The sequence below is a fragment of the Podarcis gaigeae genome (genome assembly GCF_964106915.1).
Source record: "Podarcis gaigeae genome assembly, chromosome: 1".
Taxonomy (NCBI): Eukaryota; Metazoa; Chordata; class Lepidosauria; order Squamata; family Lacertidae; genus Podarcis; species Podarcis gaigeae.
Window position 1 is genome coordinate 22,493,633 of NC_139678.1, and position 19,731 is coordinate 22,513,363.

Sequence of the window (19,731 nt, forward strand, 5' to 3'; positions counted from 1 at the left end):
GACCTTCACAACCTTGAAGAGCCAGAAGAAGTAGTCTACAATGCGTTATACGTAGGACTGCCTCTGAAGATAGTTCGGAAACTTCAGCTGGTGCAGAATTCAGTGGCCAGGTTGCTCACTGGGACAAGACAGTTTTAGCACATGACGCCAATCCTGGCCCAAATGCACTGGCTGCCAATTAGTTTCTGGGTCAAATTCAAAGTGCTGGTTTTGACCTATAAAGCTTTAAACAGCTCAGGACTGCAATACCTCAAGGACCACCACTGATCATATATGAACAGACCTGGACCATGAGATCATCCTCTGAGATCATTCTTCTTTGTGTGCCTCCTCCACAAGAAGTCCGGAGGGTGCCCACATGAGTAGGGTCTTTTCTGCAGTGGCTCCCTACTTGTCCAATGGTCTCCCCAGGAAGGCTCACCTGGTGCCTTCATCATGCAGCTTTAGGCACCAGGAGAAAATGTTTCTCTTCAACCAGGCCTTTGGCTGACTGTCATCCTTTTAATTGTGGGAAGAGGGATTATTGGTTTGCGGTTGTTCTTATTTTTATTATCTACTTTGGGCTTTTTACATTGCAATTTTATGTTGTGAACCACCCTGAGATCTATGAATGAAGGGCAGTATACAAATTTAATTGATAATCAGAATAAGTCTCTTAGGCTGCATTTGATCCTTCTGCATACTCTGTACAAAGTAGAAACACAACCAATGTTAGGATGGTGGCCTTGGCAAATGTCCTCTGGTGCCAGCCCTGCCATTGGCCACCAGCTGAAGAGCAGATGTAAAGTTGGGACAAACATTTACAATTATGGTTGCTGGGCAGCTTATTCTCATTTCTGCCAGGGGTGTGCCCTTGCGAACCTCCACCCTCGCTCCTCCCTCTGCCACAAAGGAGGTCTTTCATACCTTCACCCAGCTGCAGTGCAGGGTCCATGAGTTCCATCATGTACTCCACATTCAGAAGCACCTCTGGCAGGTCACTGCGGGCAAGTACGTACATGAGCACCGGGAGGAAGTCATCTGCCCCGTAAAGCTTCCCTGAAACAAGAAGAGGCCTATTCAGATAACACAACCGAGCAGGCTAAGAGCTGATTTCAACATTCAAAACCAACATGCAGTAAGAGAAGAGAAGGCACAGGGGCCCAACAGTTGGCCCCCACCATGCACAACCTGCATTAGCCTAGGTTAATGTGCAAATCAGTCCTTCTCACAGATTTTGTAGAGCAGCTGTGCTTCATAGCTGCCAAATCACAGATTAGGAAACAGGACTGATGAAGATGTAAATGTGCAAATGAATTTGCCAGCAGTACAGGTTTTCATACTCTCCCGGTGGCTTCATTACTGTGAGAAAGAACCATATTTTGGAAAATCGTATTTTGGAATGAATTTAAGAGCATGAGGGAAGCCTTGTTGGATGAGGCCAAAGGCCATCTAGCCCACCATCCTGGTTCCAACCAAATCCTGTGCTGGCTGGTCCAAGGGAGCAAATACCCACACCATCCTCAACCTGCCTGCAATGAGCCTCCACCTTATATGAAAAAGTCAGATGTACAGGGGATTTCTACAATCAGTGCTTGCTAAAAAGCAAAAGGAAAAAGCATGATCTGGAACAACTCTGTCATGCAACTGACCCCTTCAATGGCCCAGGAGCAGCTGTGTAAGCCAATGCAAGAAAGGAGAAACGGATAGTCTGAATCTATCGTTTGTAATGTGTGAATGGTCAGGTGCAAATCTGAGACACACAAATGGTGGATATGCTTTAGGAATCTCAGTGTGTATGTGACAGTTTTTCATCCACACCTTTGCACATTCCAAAAGTGTGTGTTATTTCCTTTATAAACGTTTTTAGAGTTATGTATTAAGAAAAATAACATCAAAAGCAACCTTCAATTTCTGTTTACAGGGTTCACAGTCATTTTCTTCCACGCACTACTATTACAGCCATCCATCTCTAAAAGACCAAATGTTGAAGGTCCTTTAAAATTATAGCCACCGTGAATTTGCTGTCGTGATAGAAGATAAGCTTCCCTTTATTCTCACTGGCCACATTCCACCCCATGTTTAAGGGCACTTTAGTCTATTCAAATCAATAAGCTTAAACATGCTTAGCTGTGCATGAGCTTGTGGCCATTGGCTTGTTGCAAGTATTTCCTATGAAACACATTTCCTTATATGTCAGGCAAAGTCAACAGGGGTTTTATTTGAAGCTGACGGTTATACTCAGCTGGAGCCTTATATAAATATTCTTCTGTTCCCTCATCAAAAAATAAATAAACTTTAAGTAAACCAGAGAATATATGTAGAAAGGGAAAGCCAGTTCAGTTAAAACAAAGTGGTGGAACGCTTGAGTGCTAAGACTCTCTTTATAAACAAAATCTTATGCTGTTATTAGCTGGGCTCTGCACGTTATGAGAGTCATGTTTCCTGCTGTGCAAAAAACACACAGCCAGGTTGTCAAACATTTAAAAAGGCTTCATTGTTCAGTGGGTGTTTTGGCAAAATATTTCCTTTGTACAGTATTGCAGTTTCTGGTACTGAGGAAGTCTCAGGTTGGTGTGGATGGAGGGCCGAATTTAGCTGCAAGAAGTAGGCATCGATGAAACGGCAGGATCAGCAGTTAATATGGCCAACGCATTCCTTCAGATCTGCCTTAGAGTGGCCATTTATTCAGCCAGGCTAATAGGATGCTCTGACATTTTGTGCGGGGTCACTTGTATTGATCTGTTTGCTGTTGTATTGCCATGCTTTAAACCTTTCATTTTAAAAATGCTTGTGCTGGTTGTGTTATTGCTTTTATTGTTGTGAACTGCCCTGTGTTCTTGATCAATGAAAGGCAGTGTATAAATGGAAGAAATAATAATGTAGGGGTTAAGAGCGGTAGACTCGTAATCTGGTGAACCGGGTTCGCGTCTCCGCTCCTCCACATGCAGCTGCTGGGTGACCTTGGGCTAGTCACACCTCTCTGAAGTCTCTCAGCCCCACTCACCTCACAGAGTGTTTGTTGTGAGGGAGGAAGGGAAAAGGAGATTGTTAGCCGCTTTGAGACTCCTTAGGGTAGTGATAAAAGCAGGATATCAAATCCAAATTCTTCTTCTTCTACTACTACTTTACTGAGAACAGTTCTCTATTCAAAGGGCTGTCCAGTTTAAATATAAAGCAAGGAGAGCAGGGAGGGTCCTGAAATTGCCCTTCAACAGTCAGCACCTAGACAGCAGACCAAGCCGGTATGCGCTACGGTTACACCTTTTTGGATTCCCCTCAAAAAAACAATTCCCTGTATCATAAAGGGATGAACTTTTGCTTAGAAACACTGAAAAAGGTTCTAATTCTTCTGAGTTGTGAAAAAAGGCCACCCTGAAATGAAAAGCTGTAATCACCGTATATCCTACTCATAAGTATTAGCACTTTTAAAAAGTTTATGGGACTGTTTATGGGACTATTTTACAGCTGTCTGGAACTTCCTAAAACTGTATTGGAGGATAAAACTGCAACCTTGTCTTATTCTAAGCAATAAGAAGTGATGTACATTGTATTATATGTACATTGTATTATGTATGCTATGCACATTACATAATGCACTATATAGTTGCAAATACAAAAATTGATTTACTGATTTTGAGGTGACCTTTTTTCAAAAGCTTTGGAAATGACAGATCATCCTTTTGTTTTTAGGCAAAAGTTCATCTAACTAAGCTACAGCATGAGGTTGTAAAAAAGTTATAACCCTAGTATTCATGTCACCGGGTCAGTTTTATCTACTATAGTGAGATGTATTTCTCTTTATAGTAATTATGTATACGTGTGCATACAGATGTATTAGCACATGGAAATTTATGCAGATCTGAATCCTCTCTTGTCCTCTTTTTTTGGTTACACGTTTCCTCTTCTTTGGTGAAATGTTAAGTGGCCATCTGGATTGGGCCTGATGTAGAGAGTTGATTGTACCAGCCAAAGTATGCATTAATCACCTATGAATTTCTTACATTAACTCTAGAAAGGTCTTATATCAGAACGTCACAGATACAACTTTTCCTATCTGCTCAGTTACATTAGGATGATACTGTTTGTAGCCTCTGTACAAGGGGAAGCAGGGAACATGTAAAGCTTAAGGATGGTCAAGCTGTACTTGAATTAGACAGAGTAACTCTTCCATATTCGTTCTAGAAGCCTAATAAACATTTCTTCCTTGCAATACATCTTTACTTGATTCTCTAAACACATAATCACCACAGATTAAGCAAATTTCCTTTGTTTAGGGGAACCTGAACAAGAGAACGTAAGAGCAGCCTGGTGGATCAGGCCAGTAGTCCATCTAGTCCAACATTCTGTTCTCACAGTGGCCAAACAGATGTGCTTAAGAATGTCAAAGAGGAAAGCCACTATAGTGAAATAGGTAAATGTCTATGGCGCACGCATAACAACTCACCCGCAGTCTGAAACGGTACTGTCCCCTATCTGCCACCCCAGAATTTCTCCATATTGTTCTGATATGTGTGTATAGCAGGCCTTCTAGATCAGTCAAGAGCTAACTCTTTCCATTGCAATGCTCTTCCTCATTTTAATGAGTAGAAGTCTTTGTGGGTTTTGCCCCAAGAAATCTAACCTTTGCTTGACATTATATGGCTGTTGTTACTAAGCTGTGTTCCCTTGCTGAGCTGGTAATAAGCACAGGTAACATTTCTCCAAATGATCACTTTGCAATTTTTGCAATTTCACCCTTGTCCTTTCCCTGCATGTATTATAAAGGCTGGTAAGTGATAACAGTTATAATATACGCATTGCTACGAGAACTGGAAATAATCAACTAATTAATCAACTAGCTAGGCACTGCAGGGGGTCAGAACAGATGACCCTTTGTGTCCCGTCTAACTCTACAATTCTATGATTCCAATAACTCAAGATGTCTAAATAAGTCAAAAGGTACATATGGGGTACTGTATTCTGAATTTAGTCATGGAGGAGGAAGAGGAGGAGGAGGAGGAGGAGGAGGAGCCACAATGTAGTTTCAGTTTAAGTGTCTCCAATAATTTAAATCTCTCTTCAGTGACTATATGAGAACTTATCTGCAGCTGTTTTCCTGGCATAAAGACTAGAACTGAAATATATCTACAGTGGTACCTCGGGTTAAGAACTTAATTCGTTCTGGAGGTCCGTTCTTAACCTGAAACTGTTCTTAACTTGAAGCACCACTTTAGCTAATGGGGCCTCCTGCTGCTGCCGTGCAGCTGGAGCACGATTTCTGTTCTCATCCTGAAGCAAAGTTCTTAACCCGAGGTACTATTTCTGGGTTAGCGGAGTCTGTAACCTGAAGCGTATGTAACCTGAAGCGTATGTAACTCAAGGTACCACTGTATAATGACATGTGATCAATGAACTTGCAGATAAAGGATGGTCAACATATGAAGAGGGGGATGAGTTGGTATCAGTTCAGACTAGGGGTGTAAGAAGGAGTCGATTTCTGTTCCAATACTCAGAAGTGTTTCCATTCCACTGCACTTTGGCTTCTGACAATAATTACATTATCTGTCTCTCTGTCCGCACAATTAACTACACTGTTGCACACCATTCATTTCAAGGCAAAGGAAATGCAATGCATATCGTATGTGTAGGGAGCGGGGGTTACTTTGAGTAACCAATTATGTATTGTTTGCAGACTTTAAACAATAACAGCAAATAGCATCCATATTTACAAGGCTGATTTCCATTCCAGACATGGGATGAATAAGCAAACACTGAAAATTTCTGCTTCCATTTCCAACATCCCTATTTCAGACCAGAGGTGGGAATTCACAGTTCTGAAAACTCCTCCAAAAAATATCCCTGCAAATAGAATACCAGCATAACAGAGAGAAATAAAACATCCCATCCCTTTGCTACTATGTTGTGTTTGCAGGGAACTTTAAAGGAAGAGGTGCATTAAAATTGTGACACCCCTCAACTACAGTCTCAGATAGTACTGCCCATCCAACTGCCTCCTCATTTCTGTTGCAATGTGTGCAGACCAGGCCAAAGCCATTTGTGTTTCATATAGAAACTGCTGTGAAGCATCTCCAGTTAAATGGACAGGTTGCAGGTGATGTGAAGGATCTCTGCTGCAGGACCATGGATAGCTGCTGACAGTCTGGGTAGACAATGCTGATCTAGGTGGACTCGGCAAAAGTCTGCTTACTGTATTTTTTGCTCCATAAGACATACCAGACCACAAGATGTACCTAGTTTTTGGAGGAAAACAAGAAAAAAAATATTCTGAATCTCAGAAGCCAGAACAGCAAGAGGGATCGCTGCGCAGTGAAAGCAGCAATCCCTCTTGCTGTTCTGGCTTCTGTGATAGCTGCACAGCCTGCATTCACTCCATAAGACGCACACACATTTCCCCTTACTTTTTAGGAGGGAAAAAGTGAATCTTATAGAGCAAAAAATACGGTAATCTGTTCCTAAATGGTGTACACAGCACATGCCTCTCTGAAACCTCTCCCTTTTCTGCAGTTGCTTGTCCTCCTTATGAGAGAGAACCCAGAAGCCTTAAAAGCCAGGCCCATCATTCTTCTGCCCCACAATGCACTGCAGACTTAGTATCTACGCTAGTAAACATGAGGAACACGTAATCCAAAGGACTGAATATTTTTGCCTCTCACCATGATTGACATCTTCATCAGCACCGGGCATTCTACAAGCATTTTTACACCTGAGTTCAACTGGGGTGTGTGTGGTTTTGTTGTTTTGTTAATGTGCCTCTAAAATCAATGCGGGGTGGGGGGGGGGGAATCCTATTTACATCATAACTATCTCTCATTCTCTTTCCCACATCCGCATTAGCTATGGTCAGAAATTAGCATAAATAGTGAAAGACAGCTTCAGAGGCAATTTAAGCCTCGCATATGACAACTGCAAAAAGAAATATCCTCTTCTGCTACGGAAATGGAAGAGGCGAATGACCAAACAACAAAAGCAAGACCTTATCCATCCCTTGTCAGTGGAACTGCATGAAGCAGCTCCTAGCTTGGCGAATACCACAGTGGCTTCATGGGTGAGATCCATAAAGGCCCAGCATGCTAAATACGACCCTTGCAAAGTGACAGTGTGGGTGAGCATGAAAAAATGGAGCCCTGTGCAGGACACTCAGTAAGAAGGGTAGTTAAGTGGCATCCAATATCTATAATACATTGATTCCCAAACTCACCCCCGCCCCGCCAGACCGCTTGAAAATTGCTAAGGGTCTTGATGGACCACTTAGCTCCCTGCACCCTGCTGTAGCAACTGTAATGCACTGTGCAAGATGCATTATGATTTCTAATTGTATTTGTATTGCTTCTTTTATTTCTGGTGCATTGTGTTTTGTAGTGCTCCACAAAATTCAGACTGCAATACAACAGAATACAATGCTAAAAATAAGAGAGGCCTTTAAAATGCAGGTACAAATCATCAATATGAATACTGAATGCGATGGATGTGCTGTTTCCTGTTTCCAACTGCGAATTCACAGAAACACCACCGGCCACCATTTGGGAACCCCTGCTATAATGGTCCAAAATGTGAGCTGGGCTTTGGGAATGTGGGTTCGATTCCATTTGAGAGCTTGGCAAGTCATTCCCATCTTTGGGAGGTTCAGGAAACAGTAAGAGTAAGAGAGAAAGATGTCAATGTACTTGTGCAAATATTTAGTACAGGCAGCGACATCCGCTATGTGCGCAACTGTGCACACACACATATCGCCAAACCTGGAAATAACTCAAAAATGTCATAAAAAGGGTTGGGGCAGGGGCATAACAGGTGTTTGCAGGCTTTTTCAATGGAGTTTCAAATATCCACATTTTCACTTAAACGTATGGTGCCTCGGAATGTATGCCTCTGCATAAATGGGGAGTTGTCTATACTGATAGATCAATCATGGGTTCGTTTTAGTGATGTGCTGTAAAAATGTTGTGTCCAGCATCATAAGACCAGAGGCTAAAGACCCATCAAGCCCAGCATCTTGTCCTCACAGTGGCCTCTGGCAAGTCTGCAAGCAAGATCTGAGTGCGCGAGCATTCTCCCTTCCCACGGCTCCCAGCGACTGGCCTTGGCCCTTGAAAATTTGTCCTCCAGAGGAAGAACTGGAACCAAAGGGCGGAAGTTGCAGGGAAGCAGATTTCACCTTGAGCACCAGGAGAAACTTCCTAACACTAAGTGCTTCTCAAAAGCAGATAAGGATGTCTTGAGCTCTCCTATGCTGGAGGCACTTAAAGCAGAAGTTGGACATCTGTCAGGGATGCTGTAGTTGCAGCCTGGACTGTGCATCTAGCCTTGATTATAGCAGATGGCCTCCAAGATCCCTTTTAACTCTATGATTCTATTCCTCCAGTTCTTTTGAAAAACCTACCAAATGTTTATAAACCAGCATTTTATATGGAAATTGCTTGGAATGCATGCAAGATTTCAAGATTTTCTGTTTTTATGGAGGGAGGGAGGGAGGGAGGGAGGGAGGGCAGAAAGAGAGAACGAGTGAAATTTTGTGCAAACTCAATTGTCTCCTTTACATTCATCCCCTGGCTCGCACCACAGAGCTCAGAAACATCCAGAGGTCCTTCACCGGCTGCTTCAATGACATTGGAAGCGGTCTCACTTGTTCAAGGTAGAATTGCCTTATTCCAAATCCAGCTTGCCTCCCCTATTTATTTCTATTTTTCAATGACATGAAACATTTGTTTCATAAATATCTATAAGAGGCTTAAAAATAAGCCCTCTCCAGTGCTATAAGCCCCTATGCTATTACAGTCTAGGGAAACTATCTGCAGCATCAGCCTCTGGTTGGGCTCCAGCGCTTGGACAAAAATTGGTATTAAATAATTGAATGCAGAGTTAAAAGGAATTGGAACCCTGCCCAGACCTTCATAAAGGAATGAAGGCTCTGCCCATGGGTTTGCTTCTCCCTTGGTTCAATGGCACAAGGAGGCAATCAATCAATCATTTGTGGAGGAGGAGACTCTTGAGAGTCCCATGGACTGCAAGAAGATCAAACCTATCCATTCTTAAGGAAATCAGCCCTGAGTGCTCACTGGAAGGACAGATCCTGAAGCTCCAATACTTTGGCCACCTCATGAGAAGAGAAGACTCCCTGGAAAAGACCCTGATGTTGGGAAAGATTGAGGGCACAAGGAGAAGAGGACGACAGAGGACGAGATGGTTGGACAGTGTTCTCGAAGCTACCAGCACGAGTTTAACCAAACTGCGGGAGGCAGTGGAAGACAGGAGTGCCTGGCGTGCACTGGTCCATGGGTCACGAAGAGTCGGACACGACTAAATGACTAAACAACAGACCACTCCTATTCATGGATCTCGAAACACTTTACAAGCGTCTTTAAGCAAATCATTCGGACATCACCCTATCCAGGAAGTGCACTAGCCCTACAGAAATTCAGGCTGCAATCCTATACAAACACTTACTTACACCTAGGTTGAACTCTGAGCAGACATGTAGAGCTCAAATCCCCACTCAGCCATGAACTTTACTGCATCCTTAGCATACTTTGCAAGTGTCCTGGAAAAACTGGGGCACCCCAGTTTTTTATCATGAGAGAATGGCAGCCATTTTGGCTGCCATGATCTTGCACGATTTCCCTTGGGAAAATGCATTTTCTGGGGCCACAATCTTGTGTGGCACCCCAAAACACGCATTGGGTGTTTTGGATGTGCATAAAAAAACCACTTTTTTTAGTGGTGGGGAAGCTGCAGCACAAAATTGCATGAGATCATGGCAACCCAAATGGCAACTGTGTTCTTGTGATAAAAAATGGGAAGATGGTGTGGGGTCTCAGGAAAAGCCACAGAGGCATGTCCTGTTTTTTTGTTAGCTCAGGCATGGGCAAACTCGGCCCTCCAGATGTTTTGGGACTACAACTCCCATCATCCCTGACCACTGGTCCTGTTAGCTAGGGATGATGGGAGTTGTAGTCCCAAAACATCTGGAGGGCTGAGTTTGCCTATGCCTGGGTTAGCCTAACTGATGCCATTTTGCTTTTGTAAAAAACTGCCTGCTTTTGAATTTAGGAGGGTGAGCCACAAATATGTGAAGACCAGATAATGTTGCTAGGCGATTTTCAGGAAAACCTCCCTCTGCCAGGCAGCTCTCCCCTTCAAAGTCTCCAGGGAGGGTGTCCTATTTCAATCAGCGCAAGGAACCTCGATAGGGGGAAAGGGAGAGGGGATGCCTATAAAAAGTATGAACAAAGGCTATTTGGGGCAGCTTCACCATCACACTGGTGAGTGTGGCTCGTCCGCTCTGTTTTACTCAGCTGAATAAACGAGTGGTTATGGGAATCTCCTCTGTCTATGGCGTTTATTGGCCTTTCAGTGACCAAGGCAGCTTGGGCCTGATTAACGGACCCCAACATCGGTATCTGGGAAGATGGCGTCCTGGATTTGGGCTTCAAAGTGTTGGAGGGTATGCATTAGGCCAGACATCATTACTCAGTCTAACCTACATCACCAGACTGCTGCAAGGATAAAACAGGGGGAAGGAGAACCATGTAAACAGACTGAGCAACTTGGAGGGAATGCGGGGTATATAGCACATCATCATCATCTCTGGGCTCTCAAGGTCTTCAGCTGAATATGTACACAAAGGCACTCAGAGACATAGCTGCCTATCACCTTAATTACACAGTTGCATTTCCTGTGCTACATAGCAGGCCTATTCTTCCCGGTCTTATTGTATTCCAGTCTTCTGTCAGTACAGTATTACTACATTCCTTTGCAAAAAGAAAGATATTCCCTGCCCTACCTGGGCTGCTGTGATTTTTTAAAAGAGCTCAAAACAGGGAGCACAAGGTCTCTCTTTCCGCAGAAATACAGTCACCAATAACAGCCACAGAGAAGAGAATAGCACTGCAGGAAAATGCTTAATTCACCCTTCCCCCAGCCTGGTGTCCTCCCCCTGTTTTGGAGTAAAAATCACACCAACCCCAGCCATTGGCCTCGCTGGCTGGGGATGATGGGAGTTGTAGTTCAAAGCACCTGGAGGGCACCAGGTTGGGGAAGGCCAGCTTAATCCAACACAACTGGGGTCCCAACATGTTTTGACAAAATGCCTTCCTTACACACAATATTCTTGAATGCTTTCATCGCTTGCTTCTGAAGGTGCTGCTACCACCACCCTAATTCCTGCAACTGCCCCTGCTGTGCTGAATGAAACTATTTCCTGGGCCTGACCAAATATCTCTTTTGTGCTTTGGTCTCCATTAACAAACACCGCCAGAAACTTTAGCAGTGGCTTCAGACAAGCTATGACATGCTTAGCAATACAGTTCAGAACTAGTTGTCATACTGTGTGCACACATTACACCTTGAAAGTAAATTTGAAGCACATTTCCCCCTTCAAAAAATTCAGGGCCCTGCATTTGTTGCTGGGAACTGTACCTTAGTGAGGGGCAAACTACACTGCTCAGAATTCTTGGGGAGTGGGTAAAATGTGCTTTGAATGTGTCATTTTACATCTAGTTGGATTTCCTGTAATTCAGAATATATATATATCTATAGCAAGAGAAGGAGTTTTAGGATAGTTGTACAGTACCTTGGTTTCCCTGAGTCATAGAGTCGTAGATGAGTTTGCAGGACTTCAGTAGGATGCTAATCTTTTTCTCTGGAGAGTAGGCCTTGTGCATGGTTGTGAATTTGTGCAGGATTTTCTCCAGCAATGTGGATTCAGGCACACTGGTGGTGACTCCCAAGTCAGTGGTCGTTGTGTTTTGTATGACTTGCTGGTTTTCTTTCAGGAGCTTGAAGGATCCATCTTTGCTGTGGATTTCCCTAAGATAGGTATTGATGGCGTCTTTTAAAGGCTTCAAGACGCACTTGTGCAAAGCTGACTCGACAATCACCTCTGGAGTTGAGAAGTAGAGTGGGGAAACATAAGATAGAAAAGGAATATGTGAGAAATCAGCATCTTAAAGCCAGCCTGCAGAGACATTCAGTATGTATTTTGTTTTACCTGTCCATACTACCAAAAGGTATGAAAATATTGACAAAAATATTTAACCTTAGTAGTTCTTAATCACTTTCCCCCTGCCTCTGTGCATATTAATGAAAATTCCTTCTGGAATTTATAGTCAAATTTGAGAGATTTAGTTTTGGTGCCGGCAATCTCTGGAGCCTAGAAACTGTGTTAAAATAAAATTAGCACATTGTAACTATTGTTGTTGTTGTTGTTGTCTAAAATGCTTCCTTACTTAAGAATATGACCATCCTTTTGCCCTGGAAATTCGGAAGCTCTGGCCTTGACCCTCATAAGCCTCAATACACTTGCTGCTTAGAGCACCATTTATTGGAAAGGCAGCATACATCTTTAACAAATAAAACAAACAAATGTGGTTTTGGGGCCTAGTCTAGCCAGTTCATAGAGATCTCTCGCTAGGCCTAACATTACGGAAGAAACTGCTATTTTTTAACTGTAAGTTTTTATACTGGGGCCTTAAGGTGAAGGGTAGGCAATAAATTAAATAATTATAATAATGTCTCTTGGTTTTGACCCAACAAACTGCTGCCATTTTGAACAGCATCCAAATGGAATCTGGCCCCCAGAATGGTAACATGGAAGCGGACTTTTTCATTGGTGGCACCACTGTTGTAGAATGCTTTTCCTGCAGAAAAAGAGAGGCTTTCTCTGTATTGGCATTCCGTCGATCCTTGAAAACACACCTGTGTTTGATCCAACTGTTTTAATTGCTTTTTAAACTGTGTAAGTGTTATGCTTTTTGACAGGTTTGTTTTATTGTATATTTTAAATGTGGCTATTTTAATGTTTTGATGGAATTGTTTTACTGTGTATTTTAATTATGTAAGAATTTTATAATTTATTATAAGCTTGCAAATCACTTAGAAGCCAATATGGCATGCAAACAACAACAACAACAGGAACAGGAACAGGAAAAATCCATGAATGTCTTCAAAAAGTTTTACCCATAATGTATGACCAAAGGAAAAGATGAATCTAGCAAAGTGAACTGCTGGGAAAAGGGAAGGAAGAGGAAAAGAAGGAACTAGGCTGTTGAGGAGTGAATTTCTGTTATCTGGATGAAATATGTTCAGAGCATGGATAAAGGATTTTTAGCAATAGGTGCTGAGGGGAGAATGGATTTTGGAAATGTTAGGGAAGTAAAATCACACCGCAATTTCTCAATGTGAATTTAAATAAAATGACAGGCACAATTTCGCTGTGTTCAGCTGGAAAGGGAGAGGACATCCAGGAAGAAGTGTTGACAATGTGTAGAAAGTTGGCCTACCAGGGTTGGTGCAAGTTGCAGCAACTTTTTGAAAACTTCATTTCCGTATAAGGCTAGATGGTGGTTGTTTTGACTTCTACAGCTCTGCTGAATGCAAATCTCTGCAATGCTGGAACTGATTACATCCAGCAGCATGAAACTGCATATTCTTTAGTTTGGGTCACTCTTGTTCATGGCCTTCCAAGGCTATTGCCCAACTCTTGCTTAACATCCAGTAAGTGAACAAAAACACCCAAAGAAACGCCTTTCCATCAAACTTGCAAAAGAACAGCAAATTGCATCACGCCTGTCCTGTTGTCACCTCTACAGGGCCTATAACCCAAGCACACTCAACTCTGTGTTGGATTCTGGCCAGGGTATCTGCAATAGCTGGAAGAACAGGACCACAGGAGTAAGCACTGAAACACATGAAATACACCTAGAATCATAGACTTGGAAGTGACCACGAGGGTCATCTAGTCCAACCCCCTGCAATGCAGGAATCTTTTTGCCCAAAGTGGGACTCGAATCCATGACCCTGACATTAAGTCTCGCTTTACTGACTGAGCTATCCCGCGGAAGAGCTCTTATATGAGGGCCGTGAATTAAGTTTCTCCTTCCACCAGAGATCCAACTTAACCTGTTGACTCTAAGGCTGGGCTGTGGCCAGAACATACCCATGGCCAAATTTCATCTGGCCTGCAGCATCGGTCCACTCTGGTGCCTTTGCCCGTTCAGTCTGACTGAAGCAAAAGGGGATAGAACAATCCTTGACTCTGCCACCAAACAGCTTGGTTTCTTTGGTGAATATGTAGAAAGGAGCGTCACACACATGCTGCACAGAAATGTCGCAGGTGATGGTGAAGGTGCCCTCTAGTTGTTGTGGATGGCAGTGCTAGCTGGGGATGATGGGAGTTGTAGTCCAAAGCAGCTGGAAGGTACCAGGTTGAGGAAGGCTGGGACAGAGTTTCTAGTGTTGTGATGCAATGGGTGGTGTTTTAAGCACTGAAGGTTGTTCTATAGCCTGAGGATAAGTGATAAAATGGGATAGCCTCAAGCATTCCAGTCTGAATGTAGGAAAGAAGGGTGGGTTACAAACACAATCACTAAATAAAAAGCCTGAGAGCTCTGTCAGTGCTTTGGTAACCTGCTCTTTGGCGGTGTTTCTGCATCTAGACTCCATTACATTTTAAAAATGTAATAGACATGGAAAAAAAGAGTAAATAACCCCGTAAATAACCATAGATGTCTGTGGCCCAGCAAATGCCAATGGCTGACAAATACAACTATTTTATTGTGCCAGTTCTCCTGATAATGTGTTATTTTGATGCATCATGTTTTCACCTTGATTTGCCTCTCGAGGAAGCCATGCACTCAAAAGAAGAATAGAAAACGGAAGCTCTTACCTAGTTGCTCATCCGTGTGAACAGCCTGGTCCATAAAGGTTTTTATCTCCCTGCTTTGTACTAAGTAGCTCTTCAGCTGGGTCATCATTAAGCGGATCTCTTGCAGCATCTCAGTGCTGGAGCTCTGCCTCGCCATCATCTCCAGGCTGTATACTTTATAGTCCTGCACCAAGCGGCCAAAGTAAGAGTCTTTGTCCTGGGCCAGCTCCACAATCTTCTTCTGGAGCTTTCGGTCAGCGGACAGGAAAGCAGTGAAGACATTGCTCAGGCTGACCATGGACAGGCGGTTCTTGGCCCTGCCTAATATCATGGAACGGGTCTTCTTCACTGACGGGCTAGTCACCAGCTCTAGCTCATCCTCAGTACTGCTGGTGGAATAGGAGTCTGGCTCAGAGGCTGGTGTCTGAGCCCCCACGTTGCTTACTGGGCTGTCCAGTGAGTCATGAGAACTTTCAAGATCTGAGAAGCTAAGCGGCTGACGGGCAAATTTTGATTCCCTTTTTGCATTGGAGCAACTTTTTTTTACTGGCTTTCCCTTTCCTTTTGGAACCGGCAATTCTGACTCTTCAGCACATACTGGTTTTGAATGGCAAGAGCTGGCGGATGACTCTTGTCGTGAAATCCTTTTCTTTCTTGGGGGTGGGATAGGAGGCCCTGCCGACTTCTCTGAGGTCTTCTTTTGCAGCTCACCCACCAGCTGGTTCTTGGCCTCACTGTTGGGTTCCCCCTCTTGACATGATGCTGGATCTTTCTCCGAAACCTCTTCAAACACCTCTGGAGGCTCAACAGCACATGAAATGCAACCTTCATTCCCACTGCTCCGTTTCCCCACCAGTTCTCCAGCTGCTGCTGGACATTTCTCAGATTTCTCAAAGCAGCCCTTTCCAGAATATCTCTCGGATATGCACCTCCTTGGCGGAATGGAAGGAGGGATGCATTTCTTTGTGGTAAAAGAATCGCTGAGAGACAAAGACGGCCGCCCATCGTCTTCCTTGCTTTTGCTAACTTCAGTTTTCATTTCCTTTTTGTTTTTCTCCAGATCCCGAAGCTCTTCAGAAGTGGTCATGGGAGACTTTTCAGGCTGCTTCACAGCATGAAGAGGCAGAGGAGGTGGCGGCGGCGGGCGGCGGCTGGGAGACCTCTTTGGAGGCCTTGTCACGGTGTCGCTAGTAGAAGAAGGATCTTTCCTGCAAGTCTCTAGAGAAGGAGGAGGAGGAGGAGGAGGAAGAGGAACATCCGGGGGAAACTGGTTGCTTCTCTCCTCTATAAAAATAGGATTTACAAACCACAGCCTGTCATTTCCTATTGACAGCTCAATTTCACATGAACAATTGTCCGTGCTGCTTGCAAAACACTGGGTAGTTTCCCCCTCCTTTTTTGCTTGAGCTGTGGCAAAAGCAAGACCTTTCACAGAGTGAGGGAACTGCCCTCCCCGCCTTTGATTTAAAGCGGAGTCCCAGAAACCTGCAAAAACAAACAAACCAAGATCCATGAGAATTAAAAGAAAATAATCAAGTGCAGGGCGGGAAGAGACTGAAGTCCTTTAACTGAATTGTATTGCATAATGTTTATTGAACATATGCATTATTCTGTATTGGATAGACAGTACTGCCTTTAAAAAGGTCAAACCAAGCAGAATCCTCATATACAACCAATAGTATTACCTGAAAATGGCTGTTTCGCCAAAAGTGTTGTTTACTGCAAACATTACCCGGGGGTAGGGGTGGCAAATAGCAGCAAGGAATAGGGTGGAGTTTTTCCCCAAGCAGAAAACCCAGTGCAGACTGAGAACATGGTTGAGGTCAGAGGCCCAGACCAGATCTTACTGTACAATAAAAGCAGCTACATTAAACATGCTTGCTTAGACATGTGTCTAATGTTGTGTGTAGTTTGGGTCAGAGTGGGGTGAGAATGACCTCGAAGGGTAGCTTCTGCTGTACACAAGAGCTGGAGGGTTTGCCATGTAAAACCACAGCCGCATGCTGGCACACACGCACACACACACAGTAACATAGTGTGTTTGTGTACCAGCTAAAGAAGTATAGCCATTGATCAAGCGAGTTACCTTTTGCAAAACAGTAACCCCTGTGTTATCGAAGGGAAAGCACCACTATGCTTTGAGTGATGAAAAAGCAACATTTAGATGTCACCTTGAATAAGTTTTTTGTCTTCCTCAGTATACTATAACTGAACTGATAGAACATTTAGGCTAGAGAAAAATGTGGTTTGACGAAATATGGAAATTGCATGCTCTACTTCGTGTTCTATTTTCAGAGAAAATGTCTTGGATATGGTTCCCATTTCTTGTATATGGAAACTTTAAAAAGGGAGATTTGTAAAATACTTACTAGATTCAGTCCTGTATCTTGTATAGTATAATAAAGGTAAAGAACAAAGGTGACTATGGGGTTGGCGCTGTGGTCGAAAACCACTGAGCCTCTTGGGCTTGCCGATCAGAAGGTTGGCGGTTCGAATCCCCACAATGGAGTGAGCTCCCGTTGCTCTGTCCCAGCTTCTGCCAACCTAGCAGCTCGAAAGCATGCCAGTGCAAGTAGATAGGTACAGCTGTGGTGGGAAGGTAAATGGCATTTCCGCGCACTCTGGCTTACGTTACGGCGTTCCGTTGCACCAGAAGCGGTTTAGTCATGCTGGCCACATGACCCAGAAAGCTGTCTGCAGACAAACACTGGCTCCCTCAGCCTGAAAGTGAGATAAGCACCACAACTCCACTGTCGCCTTTGACTGGACTTAACCGTCCAGGGGTCCTTTACCTTTACCTTTACTGAAACAATGGACACTGAAACAATTGACATCTTTTGTTGTGGCAATGTCCACAAAGGTGATGCAAATTACATTTGTTAATGAGTTTTATTTACATAGCAGAACCAACCTGTGTTATGCCTTTTACTAATTCTGAATTTCGTTTGTTGATATTTATTGATTTATAAATCCATCTATATGCATACACCACCCAGAGTGGCTCACAACACTGTAAAACAGCAGATGTATAAATTCTAACCTAAAATGGCAATGGTGTTAACAACCTTTTAAAAAGCTATGCCATTTAAAACCGTTTACAAACGTCAGTATAAATTGCCACCCTAATGGCATAACCATCTACACTAAAATAACTAATTCTGAGAGAACCTTTAAGAGAATGTGAGTCAAAAGAGAGTTTGTTTTTTTAAAAGATTCATTTAAACACTGGCAATGTTGAGGCCACACACACTTCTGTGGGGAGGGAGTTCCAGAATCTGGGGGCCATGCCAGAAAAGTCCCTACCTCTTGTGCCAGCCAAATCAACTTGGCATGCCATGAGGATATGAGCAAAGTCTCAGAGGCAGATCTTAATAAGTCTGTATTGGTGTAGGTGGCCATTTGGCTAACATTGTCCGAAGCCGTTTAAGCCTTTAAAGGTCGAAATCAGTGCTTTGAATTGGGCCCAGAAATGCACCTGCAGCCAGTGAACAGTATTGGTGTATATGTGCTCCAATTGTCATGTGCACTGGCAGATGAGGAATAGCATTCTGTACCAGTAAAGGTTTCCCGGTCTGTCTTCCAAGGCAGCCTCAAGTAGAGTGCATTACAGTAGTCTATCCTCAACATGGTTTGATCTCTCTAAATAGGGTTGTAGCTGGCATACTAATCTTAGCAAATATAGGGCAATTCTAGCCACAGGCTCCCCTCTGTGATTCCACAGATAGGGCCAAGTCCAACCGGACCCCCAAACCAGAAACCTGGTTCTTGTTGGGAAGTGGAACCCCATCCAAACCCAGCTATACCCTCTTCTCCAGATAAGCAAATCTCCCTCCCTGCCCTGCTGAATACCTATGTCTGGTCTGGATTAAATTGTTCATTTTTTAAATAGTCTGTAATTTTATATTGGGGGCCCCCACAGAAGATGGACTTTGTTCCCTCTACCAAAGTCTAGGCACAAACTGACAAACAAAAGAAGTCTCAATCCCATCCTGAAGGAGAGACCCAGAAATTATCGTACAAGAGTATTTGCATATAAAGTAGCATTAAACAAATACTGTTGCAGAGGTATGATTTGTGCCTAGGGCTGTGTGCATATATCTCAGAAGTGTCAGAACGAAACGGGGAATTCCTCCTCCTAAGACAGGCATGATTCTGGGGGAAGTGGAAATAAGCATTGTAGATTACGAAATCTTTCCTTTTGGAAAAGAAAAGTCTGGTTTGCTACCTGCCATCACCTCCTCTCTGAATTGATTAGGGTTTTTTTTTTACTAAGGAGCCTAAGAAGCACAATACAGTGTATAACTTCTATGTGTCCTAGAAATAATTTCAAGTGCCCAAAGGTCATTTTGGATGTTAATTCAGTAACCCTGACAACAATCTTGTAGGCCAGGCCAGTCTCATAGGATGTTGTGGCCAGTCTATCTGCAAAAATGCGGCTCAGATTAAATTAGAACCAAGTATTTCCAGCTGACGCTGTGGGTAAAAGCCTCAGCGCCTAGGGCTTGCCGATCGAAAGGTCGGCGGTTCGAATCCCTGTGGCGGGGTGCGCTCCCGTCGTTCGGTCCCAGCGCCTGCCAACCTAGCAGTTCGAAAGCACCCCTGGGTGCAAGTAGATAAATAGGGACCGCTTACTAGCGGGAAGGTAAACGGCGTTTCCGTGTGCAGCTCTGGCCAGAGCAGCGATGTCACGCTGGCCACGTGACCCGGAAGTGTCTCCGGACAGCGCTGGCCCCCGGCCTCTTGAGTGAGATGGGCGCACCAACCCCAGAGTCTGGCAAGACTGGCCCGTACGGGCAGGGGTACCTTTACCTTTACCTATTTCCAGCTGATATCTTATGCTCAACCACATCACGCCAATCTTGATCAAAACAAAAGACTAGAATGCATGGGCATGCAATGAAGATGAGCGCAGGGAGATTCTGGGCAGGTAAAAGGAAGTACTTTTTCCACACACACCATAGTGAATCTATGGGACTCCCATGGCCGCCAACCTGAATGGCTGTAAAAGAGGACTGGACAAATTCATGGAGGATAAGACTATTAGTGGCTACTAGCCATGATGACTATGATCTGCCTCCCTGGTTGGAGGCATTATGCTTCTACAGAGACAG

General features: G+C 43.8%; 1 protein-coding gene across 6 annotated transcripts in view; it reads right to left on the reverse strand.

Moving 5' to 3' along the window:
• Positions 1-19,731, reverse strand: part of RIN3 (Ras and Rab interactor 3) — a 77,167-nt gene that overhangs the window by 11,438 nt on the left and 45,998 nt on the right. For all 6 annotated transcript variants that reach the window (XR_014562521.1, XR_014562522.1, XM_083732482.1 and 3 more), the window contains 3 exons: positions 14,642-16,105; positions 11,549-11,857; positions 907-1,038 (listed from right to left, as the gene is read on the reverse strand). Coding sequence is in view for 4 of the 6 variants with exons in the window: in XM_083732482.1 (XP_083588608.1) it covers positions 907-1,038; positions 11,549-11,857; positions 14,642-16,105 (1,905 nt within the window). In the remaining 2 variants the exon portion in view is untranslated. The remainder of the gene's footprint in view (positions 1-906; positions 1,039-11,548; positions 11,858-14,641; positions 16,106-19,731) is intronic.